Below are 22,566 nucleotides of genomic sequence, written 5' to 3' on the forward strand. Positions count from 1 at the left end.
CTGTGTCTTCAGAGCGACCCCTTCAGGACTGTGGGTTCTCTGGCGGAGGACGAGCGGGTCCGGGCTCAGAACCAGTCGGTGTGTTCCCTGCTGGACTTCCTACAGCTGGCGGCGCGCTCCGGGTCCCTGGTCATCTTCGACCTGTACCGCCCGCCCAAGGGGCACCCCTACAGGGACACGTGGCTCCAACGCACCCTGGACGTGCTCCTCAACCAGTCGACCATCCTCTCCTCTCAGGTTCAAACACGTCCGACCACAGATGGTCTGGAGAAATGTTGATCTGAACCTCAAGGATCTTTGTGATCCTGAGGTTTTTATTTGGCCCAAATCCAGATCTGAACTTTTTAGAACATTTGTCCTCGTCTGCATTTTTTTTTTTCTTAATTTTGCGTTTAAAACTCCCCCTTTTACTTCCTAATGAGGTGTTCTACATCCTTTTTTCACTACAACCTGTCCTCTCATCTGTAAGTCTGTAAGAAAAACTCAGGTTCTCTAATTTCGGGTCGTGTGTCATTCCTTCATCCTGTGTCTCCTCAGGTCTGTCCTCTCACCTGTCGTGTCTGTGTCTGTGTCTCAGGTCGTGTCCTCTCACCTGTAGTCGTGTCTGTGTCTCAGGTCGTGTCCTCTCATCTGTAGTCGTGTCTGTGTCTCAGGTCGTGTCCTCTCACCTGTAGTCGTGTCTGTGCCTCAGGTCGTGTCCTCTCACCTGTCGTTGTGTCTGTGCCTCAGGTCCTGTGGCTGCCGTCGCACCTGCGCTCTTTGGTTCAGGAGATGGACCCTGACCTGCAGCAGACCTCGGGCAGCCGTCTCCCCCTTGAGGAACTGCAGAGAAACAACATCGTCAAACTCAACCTGCACTACAGGGACGTGTCCCCACAACTCGTCAGGTCTGGACCTGTGTGTGTCTCTGTGTCTGTGTGTGTCTCTGTGTCTGTGTGTGTGTCTCTGTGTGTGTGTGTCTCTGTGTGTGTGTGTCTCTGTGTGTGTGTGTCTCTGTGTGTGTGTGTGTGTCTGTGTGTGTCTCTGTGTGTGTGTGTCTGTGTGTGTGTGTGTCTCTGTGTGTGTCTCTGTGTGTGTGTCTTTGTGTGTGTGTGTGTCTCTGTGTGTGTGTGTGTCTCTGTGTGTGTGTCTGTGTGTCTGTGTGTGTGTCTCTGTGTGTGTGTGTGTAAATGTGTGTGTCTGTGTGTGTGTCTCTGTGTGTGTGTCTGTGTGTGTGTGTCTCTGTGTGTCTGTGTGTGTGTTTGTGTATGATGACAGTTGTGCGTTTGTGGTGACAGTTGTGCGGCCGTGGTGACAGTTGTGCGTCGGTGGTGACAGTTGTGCGTCGGTGGTGACAGTTGTGCGTCCGTGGTGACAGTTGTGCGTCGGTGGTGACAGTTGTGCGTCCAGTTGTGCGTCTGTGGTGACAGTCGGTGGTGACAGTTGTGCGTCCGTGGTGACAGTTGTGCGTCCGTGGTGACAGTTGTGCGTCCGTGGTGACAGTTGTGCGTCCGTGGTGACAGTTGTGCGTCTGTGGTGACAGTTGTGCGTCCGTGGTGACAGTTGTGCGTCCGTGGTGACAGTTGTGCGTCCGTGGTGACAGTTGTGCGTCCGTGGTGACAGTTGTGCGTCCGTTGCAGGGAGCACGCGGCGCTGAACGTCTCTGTGAACTTGTACGTTGTGTCTGAGCCGTGGCTTTACTCTGTGGCCTGGTGCAGCGGCGTCCAGTCTGTGACCAGCAACGCCCCCCACAGGCTGAACAGCATGACACGCCCACTGCTGCTCATGGTACGTCCTACTGTCCTACTGTCCTACTGTCCTACTGTCCTACTGTCCTACAGCGTCCTACTGTCCCCTACTGTCCTACAGCGTCCTACTGTCCTACAGCATCCTACTGTCCCCTACTGTCCCCTACTGTCCTACTGTCCCCTACTGTCCCCTACTGTCCTACTGTCCCCTACTGTCCTACTGTCCCCTACTGTCCCCTACTGTCCTACTGTTCTACAGCATCCTACTGTCCTACTGTCCTACTGTCCTACAGCGTCCTACTGTCCCCTACTGTCCTACAGCATCCTACTGTCCTACAGCGTCCTACTGTCCTACAGCATCCTACTGTCCCCTACTGTCCTACAGCATCCTACTGTCCTACAGCGTCCTACTGTCCCCTACTGTCCTACTGTTCTACAGCATCCTACTGTCCTACTGTCCTACAGCGTCCTACTGTCCCCTACTGTCCTACAGCCTCTTACTGTCCTACAGCGTTCTACTGTCCTACAGCATCCTACTGTCCCCTACTGTCCTACTGTCCTACTGTCCTACAGCATCCTACTGTCCTACAGCGTCCTACTGTCCCCTACTGTCCTACAGCGTCCTACTGTCCTACAGCATCCTACTGTGTCCTACTGTCCTACACTGTCCTAATGTCCTACAGCGTCCTACTGTCCTACAGCATTCTACTGTCCTACTGTCCCCTACTGTCCTACTGTCCTACTGTCCCATACTGTCCTACTGTCCTACAGCGTCCTACTGTCCTACTGTCCCCTACTGTCCTACTGTCCTACAGTGTCCTACTGTCCTACTGTCCCCTACTGTCCTACTGTCCTACTGTCCTACAGCATCCTACTGTCCTACTGTCCTACAGCGTCCTACTGTCCTACAGTGTCCTACTGTTCTACTGTCCTACTGTCCTACAGCGTCCTACTGTCCTACAGCATCCTACTGTCCTACTGTGTCCTACTGTCCTACTGTCCCCTACTGTCCTACTGTCCTACTGTCCTACTGTCCTACTGTGTCCTACTGTCCTACTGTCCCCTACTGTCACCTACTGTCCCCTACTGTCCTACAGCGTCCTACTGTCCTACTGTCCCCTACTGTCCTACTGTCCCACTGTCCCCTACTGTCCCCTACTGTCTTACTGTCCTACTGTCCTACTGTCCCCTACTGTCCTACAGTGTCCTACTGTCCTACAGCGTCCTACTGTCCTACTGTCCTACAGCGTCCTACTGTCTTACTGTCCTACTGTTCTACAGCGTCCTACTGTCCCCTACTGTCCTACTGTCCTACAGCATCCTACTGTCCTACTGTCCTACTGTCCCCTACTGTCCTACTGTCCTACAGCATCCTACTGTCCTACAGCATCCTACTGTCCTACAGTGTCCTACTGCCCTACAGCGTCCTACTGTCTTACTGTCCTACTGTTCTACAGCGTCCTACTGTCCCCTACTGTCCTACTGTCCTACAGCATCCTACTGTCCTACTGTCCTACTGTCCCCTACTGTCCTACTGTCCTACAGCATCCTACTGTCCTACAGCGTCCTACTGTCCTACAGCATCCTTCTGTCCCCTACTGTCCTACTGTTCTACTGTCCCACAGCGTTCTACTGTCCTACAGCGTCCTACTGTGTCCTACTGTCCTAAAGCGTCCTACTGTCCTACAGTGTCCTACTGTCCTACACTGTCCTACTGTCCTACAGTGTCCTACTGCCCTACAGCATCCTACTGTCCTACTGTCCTACAGCGTCCTACTGTCCTACAGCATCCTTCTGTCCCCTACTGTCCTACTGTTCTACTGTCCCACAGCGTCCTACTGTCCTACAGCGTCCTACTGTGTCCTACTGTCCTAAAGCGTCCTACTGTCCTACAGTGTCCTACTGTCCTACACTGTCCTACTGTCCTACAGTGTCCTACTGCCCTACAGCATCCTACTGTCCTACAGCGTCCTACTGTCCTACTGTCCCCTACTGTCCTACAGCGTCCTACTGTCCTACAGCGTCCTACTGTCCTACTGTCCCCTACTGTCCTACAGTGTCCTACTGTCCTACTGTCCTACTGTCCCCTACTGTCCTACAGCATCCTACTGTCCTACAGCGTCCTACTGTGTCCTACTGTCCTACTGTCCTACAGCGTCCTACTGTCCTACTGTCCTACTGTCCTACAGTGTCCTACAGTGTCCTACTGTCCTACTGTCCCCTACTGTCCTACAGCGTCTTACTGTCCTACTGTCCCCTACTGTCCTACAGCATCCTACTGTCCTACAGTGTCCTACTGTCCCCTACTGTCCTACTGTCCTACTGTTCTACTGTCCTACTGTCCCCTACTGTCCCCTACTGTCCTTCACCGTCCTACTGTCCTAATGTCCTACAGCATCCTACTGTCCCCTACTGTCCTACTGTCCTACAGCGTCCTACTGTCCCCTACTGTCCTACTTTCCTACAGCATCCTACTGTCCTACAACATCCTACTGTCCCCTACTGTCCTACAGCGTCCTACTGTCCTACAGCGTCCTACTGTGTCCTACTGTCCTAAAGCGTCCTACTGTCCTACAGCGTCCTACTGTCCTACAGTGTCCTACTGTCCTACACTGTCCTACTGTCCTACAGTGTCCTACAGCGTCCTACTGTCCTACAGCGTCCTACTGTCCCCTACTGTCCTACTGTCCCACTGTCCTACTGTCCTACTGTCCCACTGTCCTACTGTCCTACTGTGTCCTACTGTCCCCTACTGTCCTACTGTCCTACTGTCCTACAGTGTCCTACAGTGTCCTACTGTCCTACTGTCCTACTGTCCCACTGTCCTACTGTCCTACTGTCCTACTGTCCTACTGTCCCCTACTGTCCTACTGTCCTACTGTCCCACTGTCCTACTGTCCTACTGTCCTACTGTCCTACTGTCCCCTACTGTCCTACTGTCCTACTGTCCTACTGTCCTACTGTGTCCTACAGTGTCCTACTGTCCTTATGAGAATTCAAAAGTCGTGATTCTGATGCAGATTTGGTAAAAATTTTCTTCATCAAAAATGAAGCAAATTTATTTATTTTTCGTCTGTTTTTCTTTGTGTTTTTGCGTTTCTCAAATTCTGATGTTTGTGTTAAATAAACTCGGCCTTTACTTTTACTCTCCAGTCCTGTTGCTGTTGCTGAACATCTGTCCGTAGACACACATGCTGCCCCCCCTCCTCATGTGTCTGTTGTGTTCAGAGTCCAGACGAGTTCAGCCTCATGTGGAGCCTGACAGACCTGACGTCCCTCATCCTGCTCCTGCTCATCTGCAGCTTCCACTGGTGAGACGCCTGACAGCACCTGCCACAGCACCTGCCACAGCACCTGCCACACACTGCCACAGCACCTGACACTGCACCTGACACACGCTCCTGCCACAGCACCTGACACTGCACTGACACACACCTGCACTCCTGACACAGCACCTGACACACTGCACCTGACACAGCACCTGACACTGCACCTGACACACGCTCCTGCCACAGCACCTGACACTGCACCTGACACACGCTCCTGACACACGCACCTGACACTGCACCTGACACACGCTCCTGACACAGCACCTGACACAGCACCGGACACACGCTCCTGACACACGCTCCTGACACTGCACCTGACACACGCTCCTGACACAGCACCTGACACTGCACTGCCACTGCACCTGCCACTGCACCTGACACACGCTCCTGACACACGCTCCTGCCACTGCACCTGCACCTGCACCTGCCACTGCACCTGCACTGCACTGCACCTGACACACGCTCCTGACACACGCTCCTGCCACTGCACCTGCCACTGCACCTGCCACTGCACCTGCCACAGCACCTGACACACGCTTCTGACACTGCACCTGCCACTGCACCTGCCACAGCACCTGCCACATATATACATATATATATATATATATATATATATATATATATATATATATATATATATATATATGTATATATGTATATATATATAATATATTATATATATATAATTTTTGTGTGTCTGTGTAAATCTGCACAGTTTAAATTGTAACAGGAGATTTGAGTCTGAACAAATTCCTTCTGTTTTCTTCATGATCAGAAAATTAGTTTAGTTCAGTTTGTGACTAATGTGGCTCCATCTTCTTCTACCTTATGTGTTGTGTGTGTGTGTGTTGTGTTGTGTGTGTGTGTGTGTGTGTGTGTTGTGTGTGTGTTGTGTGTGTGTTGTGTGTGTGTGTGTTGTGTGTTTGCAGGTGGAGGGAACAGGCTCTGGCCCTCAGCTCTGGACCCCAGACGCCGCTGGACACACAGATCTACGGCAGGTTCAGGACAGGTGCTCAGGTTCAGGACAGGTGCTCAGGTTCAGGACAGGTGCTCAGGTTCAGGACAGGTGCTCAGGTTCAGGACAGGTGCGCTCTGTGGGGGTGTCCACTGGGGACGATACACTTTTCCCACGAGTCCAAACGCGTCTTGATTTTGATACGATTAAGACGGAAAAACACAATACACATAAAACCTTACACACTATAAACACAATACACATAAAACCTTACACACACTATAACACAAACACATAAAAACACACATACACATACACAACTTAACACCTTAACACACACTATAAACACAATACACATAAAACCTTACACACTATAAACACAATACACATAAAACCTTACACACTATAAACACAATACACATAAAACCTTACACACTATAAACACAATACACATAAAACCTTACACACTATAAACACAATACACATAAAACCTTACACACTATAAACACAATACACATAAAACCTTACACACTATAAGCACAATACACATAAAACATTACACACTATAAACACAATACACATAAAACCTTACACACTATAAACACAATACACATAAAACCTTACACACTATAAACACAATACACATAAAACCTTACACACTATAAACACAATACACATAAAACCTTACACACTATAAACACAATACACATAAAACCTTACACACTATAAACACAATACACATAAAACCTTACACACTATAAACACAATACACATAAAACCTTACACACTATAAACACAATACACATAAAACTTACACCATAAACACAATACACATAAAACCTTACACACTATAAACACAATACACATAAAACCTTACACACTATAAACACAATACAATAAACTTACACACTATAAACACAATACACATAAAACCTTTACACACATAACACAATAACACATAAAAACCTTAAACACACTTACACAATAAAACATAAAATACACATAATACAATACACATAAAACCTACACACTATAAACACAATACACATAAAACATTACACACTATAAACACAATACACATAAAACCTTACACACTATAAACACAATACACATAAAACCTTACACACTATAAACACAATACACATAAAACCTTACACACTATAAACACAATACACATAAAACCTTACACACTATAAACACAATACACATAAAACCTTACACACTATAAACACAATACACATAAAACCTTACACACTATAAACACAATACACATAAAACCTTACACACTATAAACACAATACACATAAAACCTTACACACTATAAACACAATACACATAAAACCTTACACACTATAAACACAATACACACAACTTGTGAGATGAGTGTGTATGTGTCGCGGTGAAGACGAGTGTGTTTGATTAAAGCTTCACCTGAAAACAAAAGTGAATCTAAATGTTTCAAAGTGAATCTTTGTGGTTCCACGCGTGTGTATGGACCCGACGCGAGTGTACGGACCCGACGCGAGTGTACGGACCCGACACACGTGTGTACGGACCCGACACATGTATTAAATCATGACACCAGAGACTCTGGTCTGTAAATTTACATTTTCCTGGACAAATCTTGATTCTGGGTTTATTCACTGTTTTGTCTCTAATCAACAGATAAGCTGAACCTGTTCACACTGTGTGTCACAGAGCTGAACCTGTTCACATTGTGTGTCACAGACAAACTGAACCTGTTCACACTGTGTGTCACAGAGCTGAACCTGTTCACACTGTGTGTCACAGAGCTGAACCTGTTCACACTGTGTGTCACAGAGCTGAACCTGTTCACACTGTGTGTCACAGAACTGAACCTGTTCACACTGTGTGTCACAGAACTGAACCTGTTCACACTGTGTGTCACAGACAAACTGAACCTGTTCACACTGTGTGTCACAGACAAACTGAACCTGTTCACACTGTGTGTCACAGACAAACTGAACCTGTTCACACTGTGTGTCACAGAGCTGAACCTGTTCACACTGTGTGTCACAGACAAACTGAACCTGTTCACACTGTGTGTCACAGACAAACTGAACCTGTTCACACTGTGTGTCACAGACAAACTGAACCTGTTCACACTGTGTGTCACAGACAAACTGAACCTGTTCACACTGTGTGTCACAGACAAACTGAACCTGTTCACACTGTGTGTCACAGAGCTGAGTGAGGTTTGGTCCGTGTCCACCGTCAGCTCCCACATAGAGACCGCCACCTCCGTTTGCCCTTTGACCCCCGGCTGTGCCCCGCCCTCCCCTCGCCCGTCTGGTCTGGAGCTGTCGCTGATGTGAACCGCGAGGAGCCGCGAGGAGCCGCGAGGAGCCACGAGGAGCCGCGAGGAGCCGCTGATGTGAACCGCGAGGAGCCGCGAGGAGCCACGAGGAGCCGCGAGGAGCCACGAGAAGCCGCGAAGAATTAAACAAAGGAGTTAAAGACCTGGACGTTCTGAGGACTTCATTTCACACACTTAAATATTGGGACTAGACTTGACAGACTAAACATTTCTTCAGTTTGATCCTTTGCAGCTCAGGTCATCGTCGTTTCCCAGGTTGTGATGCTAACTGTAGGCACTGCTCTGTCTGAAACTGTGACTCAAGTCAAACTTTAATCTGAGTTTGATTTGAACAAAATCTGACCAAAAACACCAAATTGAACCTCACCGAGTCACATGAACATGTCACACCGACATGAACATGTCACACCGACATGAACATGTCACACCGACATGAACATGTCACACCGACATGAACATGTCACACAAACATGAACATGTCACACCACATGAACATGTCACACGACATGAAACATGTCACATGAACATGTAACATCCACATGAACATGTCACATCCACATGAACATGTCACATCCACATGAACATGTCACACCAACATGAACATGTCACACCGACATGAACATGTCACACCAACATGAACATGTGACACCAACATGAACATGTCACACCACATGAACATGTCACATCCACATGAACATGTCACATCCACATGAACATGTCACATCCCGACATGAACATGTCACATCCACATGACATGAAACATGTCACACCACATGAACATGTCACACATGAACATGTGACACCAACATGAACATGTCACCCGACATGAACATGTCACATGATATGTCACACAACATGAAATGTCATCACATGAACATGTCACACCACATGAACACATCAACATGAAACATGTCACACACCAACATGAAATGCACACAACATGAACATGTCACACACCAACATGAACATGTCACATCCACATGAACATGTCACACACCAACATGAACATGTCACACACATGAACATGTACAAACATGAACATGTCACATCAACATGAACATGTCACAACATGAACATGTCACATTTGACATCACACAAACATGAACATTCACACACATGACATGAACATGACATGAACACATGTCACACACCAACATGAACATGTCACACCAACATGAACATGTCACATCAACATGAACATGTACACACCAACATGAACATGTCACATCAACATGAACATGTCACACCAACATGAACATGTCACACCAACATGAACATGTCACATCCACATGAACATGTCACATCCACATGAACACACACCAACATGAACATGTCACACCGACATGAACATGTCACACCAACATGAACATGTGACACCAACATGAACATGTCACACCAACATGAACATGTCATGAACACATAAACCAAACATGAACATGTCACACCGACATGAACATGACATGAACACCGACATGAACATGTCACATCCACATGAACATGTCACATGAACATGATCAACAGGACATGAACATGTCACACCAACATGAACATGTGACACCAACATGAACATGTCACACCGACATGAACATGTGACACCGACATGAACATGTGCACACCAACATGAACATGTCACATCCACATGAACATGTCACACCAACATGAACATGTCACATCAACATGAACATGTCACACACCAACATGAACATGTCACATCAACATGAACATGTCACACCAACATGAACATGTCACATCCACATGAACATGTCACACACCAAATGAACATGTCACATCACATGACATGTCACACACCAACATGAAATGTCACATCAACATGAACATGTCACACACCAACATGAACATGTCACACCGACATGAACATGTCACATCAACATGAACATGTCACACCGACATGAACATGAACATGAACATGTCAACATGAACATGTCACACCAACATGAACATGTCACATCAACATGAACATGTCACACACATGAACATGAACATGACATCACATCAACATCACATGAACATGTCACACCAACATGAACATGTCACACACACCATGACATGAACATGTCACACCACATGAACATGTTCACACCGACATGAACATGTAACATGTCACACCGACATGAACATGTCACACCGACATGAACATGTCACACCAACATGAACATGACATGTCACATGTCCAACATGAACATGTCACACCGACATGAACATGTCACACCGACATGAACATGTCACACACCAACATGAACATGTCACACACATGAAACATGACATGAACATGTCACACCGACATGAACATGTCACACCAACAACATCACACCGACATGAACATGTCACATCCACATGAACATGTCACACCACACGACATGAACATGTCACACACGACATGAACATGTCACACCGACATGAACATGTCACATCCACATGAACATGTCACCAACGACATGAACATGTCACACACCCTGACATGACATGTCACACCCAACATGAACATGAACATGTCACATCCACATGAACATGTCCACATGAACATGTCACACCAACATGAACATGTCACACATGTCACACACCAACATGAACATGTCACATCAACATGAACATGTCACACACATGAACATGAACATGTCACACCAACATGAACATGTCACACCGACATGAACATGTACATAACATGTCACACCGACATGAACATGTCCGACATGAACATCACACATGAACATGTCACACCGACATGAACATGTCACACCGACATGAACATGTCACACCGACATGAACATGTCACACCACACATGAACATGTCACATCCACATGAACATGTGAACATGTCACCATGAACATGAACATGAACATGTCACACCAACATGAACATGTCACATCAACATGAACATGTCACACATCAACATGAACATGTCACATCAACATGAACATGTCACACCAACATGAACATGTCACACAACATGAACATGTCACATCAACATGAACATGTCACACGACATGAACATGTCACACCGACATGAACATGTCACACCAACATGAACATGTCACATCCACATGAACATGTCACACCAACATGAACATGTCATGAACATGTCACACAAACATGACATGTCACAACATGAACATGTCAACACCGACATGAACATGTCACACACATGAACATGTCACACCACATGAACATGTCACACCACATGAACATGTCACACCGACATGAACATGAACATGTCATGAACACACAACGACATGAACATGTCACACCGACATGAACATGTCACACATCGACATGAACATGTCACACCGACATGAACATGTCACACCCACATGAACATGTCACAACATGAACATGAACATGTCATGAACATGTCACACCAACATGAACATGTCACATCAACATGAACATGTCACACATGACACACCGACATGAACATGTCACATCCGACATGAACATGTGAACATTGTCACACCGACATGAACATGTCACACCGACATGAACATGTCACACCACATGAACATGTCACATCCACATGAACATGTCACGACATGAACATGTCACATCGACATGAACATGTCACACCAACATGAACATGTCACATCCACATGAACATGTCACACCAACATGAACATGTCATGAACATGTCACATACCAACATGAACATGTCACATCCACATGAACATGTCACATCCACATGAACATGTCACATCAACATGAACATGTCACATCAACATGAACATGTCACACACCAACATGAACATGTCACATCAACATGAACATGTCACACACCGACATGAACATGTCACACCGACATGAACATGTCACGACCGACATGAACATGTCACACCGACATGAACATGTCACATCCACATGAACATGTCACACCGACATGAACATGTCACACCGACATGAACATGTCACACCGACATGAACATGTCACATCCACATGAACATGTCACACAACATGAACATGTCACACCGACATGAACATGTCACACCACATGAACATGTCACACCAACATGAACATGTCACCGACATGAACATGTCACATCCACATGAACATGTCACACCGACATGAACATGTCACATCCACATGAACATGTCACATCCACATGAACATGTCACATCCACATGAACATGTCACACCACATGTCACACCACATGAACATGTCACATCCACATGAACATGTCACATCCACATGAACATGTCACATCCACATGAACATGTCACATCCACATGAACATGTCACACCAACATGAACATGTCACATCCACATGAACATGTCACACCACATGAACATGTCACACCAACATGAACATGTCACATCCACATGAACATGTCACATCCACATGAACATGTCATGAACATGCCAACATGAACATGTCACACCAACATGAACATGTCACACCAACATGAACATGTCACACCACATGAACATGTCACATCCACATGAACATGTCACACACCGACATGAACATGTCACACCGACATGAACATGTCACGAACATGTCACACCGACATGAACATGTCACATTTTACATCACAAGATTTTCTTGAGTTTTCAGGAACCTGTGAAGAATTCAACAAAAGTCACTCAGCTGTTGTAGCTCAGATAAATCAGACTGTCGGTGCTCCTGTCGGTGCTCCTGTCGGTGCTCCTGTCTGTGCTCCTGTCGGTGCTCCTGTCGGTGCTCCTGTCGGTACTCCTGTCGGTGCTCCTGTCGGTGCTCCTGTCGGTGCTCCTGTCGGTGCTCCTGTCGGTGCTCCTGTCTGTGCTCCTGTCGGTGCTCCTGTCGGTGCTCCTGTCTGTACTCCTGTCTGTACTCCTGTCGGTGCTCCTGTCGGTGCTCCTGTCGGTGCTCCTGTCGGTGCTCCTGTCGGTGCTCCTGTCGGTGCTCCTGTCTGTACTCCTGTCGGTGCTCCTGTCGGTGCTCCTGTCGGTGCTCCTGTCGGTGCTCCTGCCGCCTGCCGCTGTCTCAAATAAATGAGACTGATAAAAGCCATTTGTTTGTGCTGTGTTTCTTTTTGTTTGTTTGTTTCTTTTTGTTTGTTTGTTTCTTTTTGTTTGTTTGTTTCTTTGTTTGTGTTTCTTTCTTTATTTTTCAGGGACTTTGTATAAATTCATTTTTCTTATAAATGAACAGATTTAGCTGCTGCTCCCTGGAAATCGAACCCTCAACTTAAATCAGTTTTGTGGAAGTTTGACATTTGAACCAAATCTGAACGAGCAGCAAGAACCTCAGTAAAAGTACTCTGTACTGTAGAGTACTGCAGTAAAAGTACTCTGTACTGTAGAGTACTGCAGTAAAAGTACTCTGTACTGTAGAGTACTGCAGTAAAAGTACTCTGTACTGTAGAGTACTGCAGTAAAAGTACTCTGTACTGTAGAGTACTGCAGTAAAAGTACTCTGTACTGTAGAGTACTGCAGTAAAAGTACTCTGTACTGTAGAGTACTGCAGTAAAAGTACTGTTACTGTACTATACTCAGAGAAGTAGAATTTGATGTAAAAAGATATTTTGGTTCTAAATGTTTAATCTACAGAAACTTTTGATTTGTGTTTTTTTTGAAACATCTGAGACCAAGAGCAGAACATCTGAGATCCACACAGAAGAAAGACAAATATTTACCCCCGTGGGACAAAAGAGACGAGTATTTACCCCCGTCAGATCAGACTGTACGTGTGACTCAGGTCCAGCAGAGGGCGCTGTTTCCCTGTCGACGGCTTCGTGAGAGAATCTCTGCGTTTCAGATGAAGTCACCACAAAATATTTCATGTTTCATTGAACCAAAACTCACACGTGTTGAACATCATGAAAAACCAAAAGATGAAGAATCAGTTTGTCTGTGATCAGGTCCATGGCTCCATCAGAATGAAGTAAAAGTACTTTAATACTTATCGACCGTTTTCGTGTTCGACCAAATAAACTTTGGTCCAGTTCACAAATTGAATTTCTCCTTTTGCGGTGGACGACCTGGACGACTGAGGGATTTTTCTCACATACTTTAGTCCTGTACGTAAAATCACAGGTTTTATCAACATTTTTATTGATATTTTAGATAAAAATCTCCCAAAAGTTTTGACCTGCCCCTTGTGATTTTATTACTGACCATTTGAACAGAAGATTATTCGCTCTAGATGTGTCCACCGAGGTTCGTTTGGTCTTTCTATCATTTTAATCGTCAAAACTGTGAAAATGTCAAATGTGTCGCGTAAACGAACAAACTCCTCTGAACAAACAACAAAACTGTAGATTTAGACTCAGACTTAAACTTAAACTTTATTGATCCAAAGATTGAAACACAGATTCACACGTCACAATAAAATACAATCTATAATCAGAGCAAAAATATAAATGTGATAATAAATTCTAAATAAGAAGCAGAAAAGAAACACGTGTGAAATAAAACAGAATTATATAAATGTAAATGTACAAGTCAAAATAAAATAGAAAAATAATAAAATATAAAATCACAGATTTACACAAGAGGAAGAAGGTCACAAAATAACAAAATAAAAAAATACTCTTGGCGATATATCGAAACAGCAGCCCACGATATCGATCCTGTATCATTAAACCATAAAATGATAAAATACATCGATATTTCAATATTTTTGCACACCCCTAGTGAAATGTTACACAGTCTGGCATTAAACACAACAGTCTTGGATTTATTCAGTCACAGGTGTTTGAAGCTCAAAAAAACAAAAACAAAAAACTGAGAAAAAAAACAAAAAACAGAAAAATTTGAATTGTTGCTCTGTACAGACTTGCCCCTCCGTAGATCTGACTGTTAACTTCTCCACTGTGATAACCAAGTTTATTTCCATGTGTGAAATAATCAAGGCAGAGCAGGAACATCTCCTAGGAGACATGCAAGTAGCAGAGCCTCCAGCAGAAAAGTTACACACTGCACCTTTAAGTTCTTGCATTAAATATGAAAAATCAGTGACGTTAAATGGACCTGGGCGGAAAATTGTCGTAGTTTTTCAAGATGTTCATCTGAAAGGAAAGAAACATGAACAGAGTCAAAGACCCAAAGGTCCCACAAAGGCCCAAAGGTCCCACAACCCAAAGGTCCCACGACCAAAGACGAAGCCGACGAGCCACAAGCCCGACGAGCCACGACCGACCAAGCGACGAGCCCAGACCGACGAGCCACGAGCCACGACCCACGACCGACGAGCCACGACCGATGAGCCACGAAGCCGACGAGCCATGACCGACGAGCCGACGAGCCACGACCGACGAGCCACGACCAACGACCGACGAGCCACGACGACCACGACCGACGAGCCACGACACCGACGAGACCGACGACCGACGAGCCACACCGACGACGACGACAAGCCGACGAAGCCGACGACAACCGACGAGCCACGACCGACGAGCCACGACCGACGAGCCACGACCGACGAGCCACGACACCGACGAGCCACGACCGACGAACGACCGACGAGCCGACGAGCCCGACGAGCCACGACCGACGAGCCACGACCGACAACCCGCGAAGCCGACGAGCCACGACACCGACGAGCCACACACACATATATACATATATATATATATATATATATATATATATATATATATATATATATATACACACATATATACATATACATATATATATATATGTGTATATATATATATATATATTATATATATACATATATATATACATATATATATATATATATGTGTGTGTATATATATATATATATATATATATATATATATATATATATATATATATATATATATATATATATATATACATATTCTGTCCACTTAGTCCACATCTTGTAAAATGAGTCCAGCTGCACTTTCAGTAAAAATAAAACCTTTTCCATCATGTAGATCTTTGCACAGTCAGTCCAGTTCTCAGTTGTTGCTCGTTCAGGTTTAAGCCATTTCCTTGTCATTGCCTTTTTACTTGCTGCAGTAGAATATAGAGTCGTCTCTTATTTGTGTTGCTAAAGCCTCTAACGCTAAGTTACCAAGGTACAAAGTTACAAATGACAGGGGGAAAACACATGAAAAAACACCCTGCAGATGTTGATGAATCTCTGAGCAGTTTTCTTGGACGACCCCACATTCCCAGAAAATATGGAAGTGATTAGCCTCATCGTTCCCACACGTCAGCAGGCATCACCTCTTCCTTAGTGTCTCTTTTGTACTGGTGTAATGAAAAATCTCATTAGGTTTTTCCAACAAAATTCACGCCGTACTGTATATTTGACCCTGTTGAAATCCACTGGACTTGACATATGCTCCCAATCCTCTTCCGTCAGTCTAAACTTTCCCTCTTTCCCACTTTTCTTTGATATAATATGTGCTCCCCTCCTCACCCAACAGCCATTATACAATTTCGAAACAATTTTTGTGGGAGATGATGATTTTATTAGTGACATAAATATTTGTAAGAAACCCTGGTCGGCTGAGGGAATTGTAATTTTCTGAGTGAAGTAGTGCCTTATTTGCAGGTACCTGAAGAAGTCCTCAGAGCGCAGTCCATGCTTCTGTTTTAAAGTGTCAAAAGCCTGAAATGCCCCCTTGTGGACAAATGATTTATAATCAGTTAATCCTTTTGAAATCCAAACTTTGAACCTCTCATCATATTTATTGGGGGTAAACTCAGAATCGTCTGCAAACCATCTCAAAATGTGTGAGTCCCTCTCTAGATGACATAACTTAAGGGTTTCATTCCAGGCCATAATCATCGTATTTAATAAGTGGTCATCTTGTATATTCATGTTACCCTGCAGTTTTGTATCTGCAGTTAGAGCTTTCAATGGTTTCCCCTCAACTGATTTCCTCCCCAGATCTTTCCATCCCCCCCCGTAAGCAGGAGAGCACATGCACACAAGAGGCCTCAGCTGGGCAGCATAGAAATATTCCCTTAAGCATGGAAGGTTCCTACCACCTTTATCTTTCTTTAACTGTAAGGTTTTATACTTAATTCTAGCTTTTTTACCTTTCCATATGTACCTTGATATCATCTTATCCCATTCTGCAAACTGTTTATGTGGTATAGTAAATGACAAACACTGAAACAGGATGTAACATTCGAGGAAGAACATTCATTCTGATGGAGTCGATCCTCGAATGTAAATCCAGAAATGGTATAGTTTCCATCTTTGTATATCCGTGTGCAATTTAATGTTAAGAGGTTCATATTTTACTTCATACATCTGAAATCTGTATGTAGAACAATACCTAAATATTTAATACAATCTGCATCCCATTTCCATTTATAATCATTTTTAATATTTTGAGGTGGGTCATAATTTAAAGTCAATATCTGAGTCTTGTTTACGTTAATTTTGTACCTTGAAAAAGCAGCGTATTCTTCAAATGTTCTGATCACTATGGGTTAGGGTCTGCGCTGGGTGAGATATGGTCAGTTTTTGCTCCTCTCCTGCAACTCTTACCCTTTGATATGTTTTCTTTGCCTTATCCATTGACCAAGTGGTTCAATATACAAAGCAAATAACTGCAGACATATTACAACCCTGTCTAGTCCCTCTTCTAGAGCAACTGGCTCAGTAAGGTCCCCATTCATTTTAATTCTAGGGGTCAGTTTGTTGTATAACCCTGAAATTGTCTCAATTATTGATTTATAAAAGCCAAACTTGCCAAGTACTTTGTACAAGAAGGTCCACCTCACTGTCAAACGCTTTTTCAGCATCAAGGCTGATCACTAATGTCTCCTGCGTTTGTTGAACGACCTGCTGCATTATGTGCAGAACTCTGCCGTCCTGTGTTTGTCTTTGTTTGATAAACTCAGTTTGATCTTTATGGATCAACTGTGGCAGGATTGTTTCCAATCGCTTTGATATTATTGATGTGAATAATTTGTAGTCAATGTTTAAAACACTAATTGGGCGGTAATTACTCTAGTCTGTCCTTTCCCTCCTGAGGTATAATGGAAATTATTGCTTCATTCCAAGATTTTGGTATTTCTTTCCATCACCCAATGAAAAGTCGTCAATAAGGTTGGAATCAAGTGATCCTCCATTGTTTTGTACCTTTCTGGTCCATAACCATCTGCTCCCACCATCTTTCCTCTTCTCAGTCTCCTAATTGCTAAATGAATTTCTTCTTTAGTTATTGCAGCAAGAAGTTTCTTATTTTGTTCTGACGGTTGGTAAATCTAATTGGGTCAAGAACGTATCAATCTTCTCACCATTATTTCTGCAAATTTGAGAGTAAAGATTTTTATAATCGTATTGAAAACATTGCTGAATTTTCTCCTGTTCAGTTTCTAATTTGTTATTTAAGGGATTTTTGATTTTATATATTGTTCTCTCTGCTTGTTTCTTCAGTTATAAGACGTTTTAGTTTTTCTCCCACCTGATTCATACTGTTGTTCTGTAAAACAAGCTTTTTCTGTACCACCAACGTATTGATATCATCAATTTCTTTTTTCAATTTTATAATTTCAGATTTAATTTTGTTTTTCATAGTTTTAGAGTGCACACGCTGAAGTTTTAACAATTTGTTTTCCAAGTATACAAGTTTGTATTGGTTGGTTTTCTTTTGAAAAGAGGAGATACTTATTATTCTACCTCTGATTACTGCCTTAAAAGTATCTCAAAGAATCACTGGGGAGACTTCATCATCATTGTCATTATGCACAAGATGCTCCTCTAACGCATCTTTTACATCTTCTTTAATATTTGGGTAGTTAAGAATATTACTGTTTAACCTCCAAAGAGTAAATCTTTTCTTTCTTGCTAAGCAAACATTCACATAGACTGGGTTATGGTCAGAGATTGTACAGGGCCCAATTTCACTGGTTTTGACTCGGAGGACGTCATTTTTGAACATAAAAAAATAATCTAGACGGGAATAGACATTATGGGGGTGTGAATAGTGAGGACACTCCCTCCTGGATGGATTATTATCTCTCCTTACATCAATTATTCCAATTTCTTCCATAAGATGCAGCATCTTTTTCCCTATCGTTTTAGTGTCACTTTTCCCATTTGAAGAGTCAAGTGAACCATTTAACGCAATGTTGAAATCTCCCCCACATATTAAGATTCCCTGACTTTTAGTAGTAATTAGTTCAAAAACATGTTTATAAAAGGACCAGTCGCTACCAGGAGGGACACACACACTGACAAGAGTTACAAGAGTATCTTCAGTCTTTCCTGTCATCAGGACATATCTGCCTCCTTGTCTTTGTGCTTTGTGCTCAGAGTTCAGTACCTGGATATCAGAATCACCACTCCTCTCCACCATGAGAAGAATAAAACACATGTTTGAAACCCAGTTTGTTCAATTTGGAATGTTCCTCATCTGAAAGATGCGTCTCCTGCATCAATGCAATTTCTACTTTATCTCTTTTGAGTTTCGACAGTTTTCCATCTTTTAACTGGACTATTGGCCATTAATATTGACTGTAACAAGTTTTATACGTTTGTCAAACATGGTGTTATTCCATTAGTTACATCATACATATGTTCCCTGCTCCCCATCATAACAACTGAACTAAGAACAAAAGTAAAACTGAACTTTTGAAAAGAATAACGAACAGACTTTGATGAGGTGAACTCCTGAGGCAGGGGTCAGACCCTGTAGAGCTTCTAAAGGCAACGTCCTCATCAGTTCGTTGAAGGGGGCCCTTACTGGCTGTGGCGTGCACTATGGGAAGACGCACCGTAAAGAACCGTACACTTCATATTTCACACCAAAAACCACAATGTCTTTAAACTTAGACTTAAAATAAAAAGATCATAATGGATATTTCTCACTGACAATCAAAAAAAAGTAAAAAAAAACCCAACCTTAATCTCCAGAGGGAACAGCTGCCGCTCTCCTCAAGGCTCTCAATTTCTCCTTGTAGCCCGGGTCCGGCCCTGGGTTTGGTGCATTGCGAGCAGCCCCTCTGGTCACTCTGGTCCAGGTCAGCTGTTTTAGTTGCTCCAAGATTGTTTCTGCTGGTTTGATAATCGTAACAGGAAAGCCTCTTGTGGACATGTCTTCACTCGCCTCCACTGCTGTATTGTACGTTTTGATTCCTTCGGCAAACTTCACCTTCAGTTTAGCTGGAAAGAGGGTTTGGAACTGGATCTGGTCTTTTAAAACTGTGCGCAGGTCAGCGTCTTCTTCTCTTCTTAATGATCACAGGAGGATAATCATTGTCCAGTGTTATTTGTTTACCTTTCCAAGTAAAACCTCTTTGTTGCCTTGCGGAGGATTTGTTCTTTTGTCTTGAAGCTCAAGAACTTAACGAGAATAGAGCGCGGCGGGGCCCCACTTGGGGGCGGGGCCCCACTTGGGGGCGGGGCCCAGGGAGCGGTGAGCTCGTTCAATGCCGATATCTTTCACATCATCCAGTCGCAAACCCTCACGCAACAAACATTCAACAAAGTCACTCACTGTGGGGGAGTCTCGCTGTAAACCCTGATATTCTCCCTCCTGGTGCAACTTTCCAAATCTGTGAACTTGTCCTTTAACGTCATGTGCAGCTGCACGAGTTCGGCCATCGTCTGTGTTCTGAATCCTTCCCTCCGCTTCCTCCAGTCGGTTGTTCACTTTGGCGATATCATCCTTGATACTTTCTAACTGCTCCCTGTTCTCTGGGCGAAAGTCTCTACGTTCTCGTAAAAGTACATCGTAATCCGCCATGACGCGTGGTGGCGAGTGTTAGCTTAGCGTTGGCTAGTTAGCCTTGCGGTTGTGGATCTCCGATGGTCGACTGTACGCTAACGCTAGCGTTTTTGGAAGTTGATTCACTTACATTAAGTCGTCATCCAGTGTGGTTTTCTGGTGTGTTTCTCTCCCCTTTTATTTTATCTCCAATTTACAACTTTTATTTCATCATTTATTTCAAGCAGCTCAAATAGTCACAGCTTCAAAAGGAAAAGAAGAACTTTTGTTTTCATGGTCTAAGGATGAGTGAAGCACTGGGTGATCTTTAACAAAATAAAAAAAGTGTGTGTGTGTGTGTATATATACACACATATACATATATATATATATATATATATATATATATATATATATATATATATATATATATATATATATATGTATATATGTATATATATATATATTATATTAGATTGGTATGTGTGTGTGTATGTGTGTGTGTATATACACACATATATATATATATATATATATATATATGTGTGTGTGTATATATGTGTACATATGTGTATGGGTGTATGTGTGCATGTGTATGTATATGTGTATATATGTGTATGAGTGTATGTGTGTGTATATATGTGTATGGGTGTATGTGTGCATGTGTATGTATATGTGTATATATATGTGTATATATATGTGTACATATGTGTATGGGTGTATGTGTGCATGTGTATGTATATGTATGTGTATGTGTATGTGTATGTATGTATATATGTGTACTGTACAAAATGGGGAAAAAAAGAGAAAAAAGAAAAAAAAGAAAAGAAAACGTTTTGTGGTTAAAATGATATTTTGTTGCATAATGTCATTTATTTTTGTTATATGTAAATATTTGTTCAGTTCCGTGATCAATGTTCAGAAACAACCACATGAGTTTTGAAACTGTGTCATGAACAGAGGTTGGTTCAGATCAGTTTTTCTTCTTCCCTCCTTTTGGAGAAATGTGCTTTTCTGTTGTTTTCGATGTACATGTAGTAACATGATTATTGTTTCTCTCTTGACACAAACTCCAAATAAAAATGAATGAATGAATCAATGCACACGTGAGCCTGTGCACACATCCTGACACACTGTGTGTACATGTCCTCATCATCTGACACATCCTCTGTGATCAAACGTCCCACATATTTGTATTTGGGAGCTTCACATTTTGTATTTTGTAGAAATATCCGGAACAGATGCAAGTGTGTTTTTGGAGCCGCCCCAGGGAATGTGGACGACATCAGCTGCAAACGTTCAATCCTTTTGACTCTTACTCGGGTCATTTGTGGGACCACGACTTCCTGCTCTTCTACCTGACTCAGATTATTGTGACTCTTATTTGAGGAGAGTTTTTGGCTCCTCTTCCTCCTCTGACATTTATTATCACGTTCAGATCAGGAGTGTGAGCGCGACAGCCCAGCAGCCTCACTGTCAGCACCACTTCCTGCTCACTCACATCTCTGTGGTTTTTACACCGTCCACAGCAAATCAAGCAACGTTTAAAGATAAGTACAAAGTACACGCTCAAAGTACACGCTCAAAGTACACGCTCAAAGTACACGCTCAAA

At 43.5% G+C, this 22,566-nt stretch overlaps 1 protein-coding gene across 1 annotated transcript in view; it reads left to right on the forward strand.

The window, feature by feature from the left end:
• The window catches only part of LOC110153579 (glycerophosphodiester phosphodiesterase domain-containing protein 5-like), a 31,072-nt gene extending 22,318 nt beyond the window's left edge, over positions 1-8,754 (forward strand). Inside the window, exons 11-16 of the mRNA XM_055148976.1 lie at positions 13-237; positions 730-887; positions 1,620-1,767; positions 4,956-5,038; positions 5,986-6,065; positions 8,217-8,754. Of these exons, the coding sequence (XP_055004951.1) occupies positions 13-237; positions 730-887; positions 1,620-1,767; positions 4,956-5,038; positions 5,986-6,065; positions 8,217-8,347 (825 nt within the window). The 3' untranslated portion in view covers positions 8,348-8,754. The remainder of the gene's footprint in view (positions 1-12; positions 238-729; positions 888-1,619; positions 1,768-4,955; positions 5,039-5,985; positions 6,066-8,216) is intronic.
• Positions 8,755-22,566: the final 13,812 nt, after the last annotated feature.

This window comes from Boleophthalmus pectinirostris, unplaced genomic scaffold (assembly GCF_026225935.1).
Source record: "Boleophthalmus pectinirostris isolate CB_2022bp ecotype Guang Dong unplaced genomic scaffold, ASM2622593v1 HiC_scaffold_12, whole genome shotgun sequence".
NCBI lineage: Eukaryota > Metazoa > Chordata > Actinopteri > Gobiiformes > Gobiidae > Boleophthalmus > Boleophthalmus pectinirostris.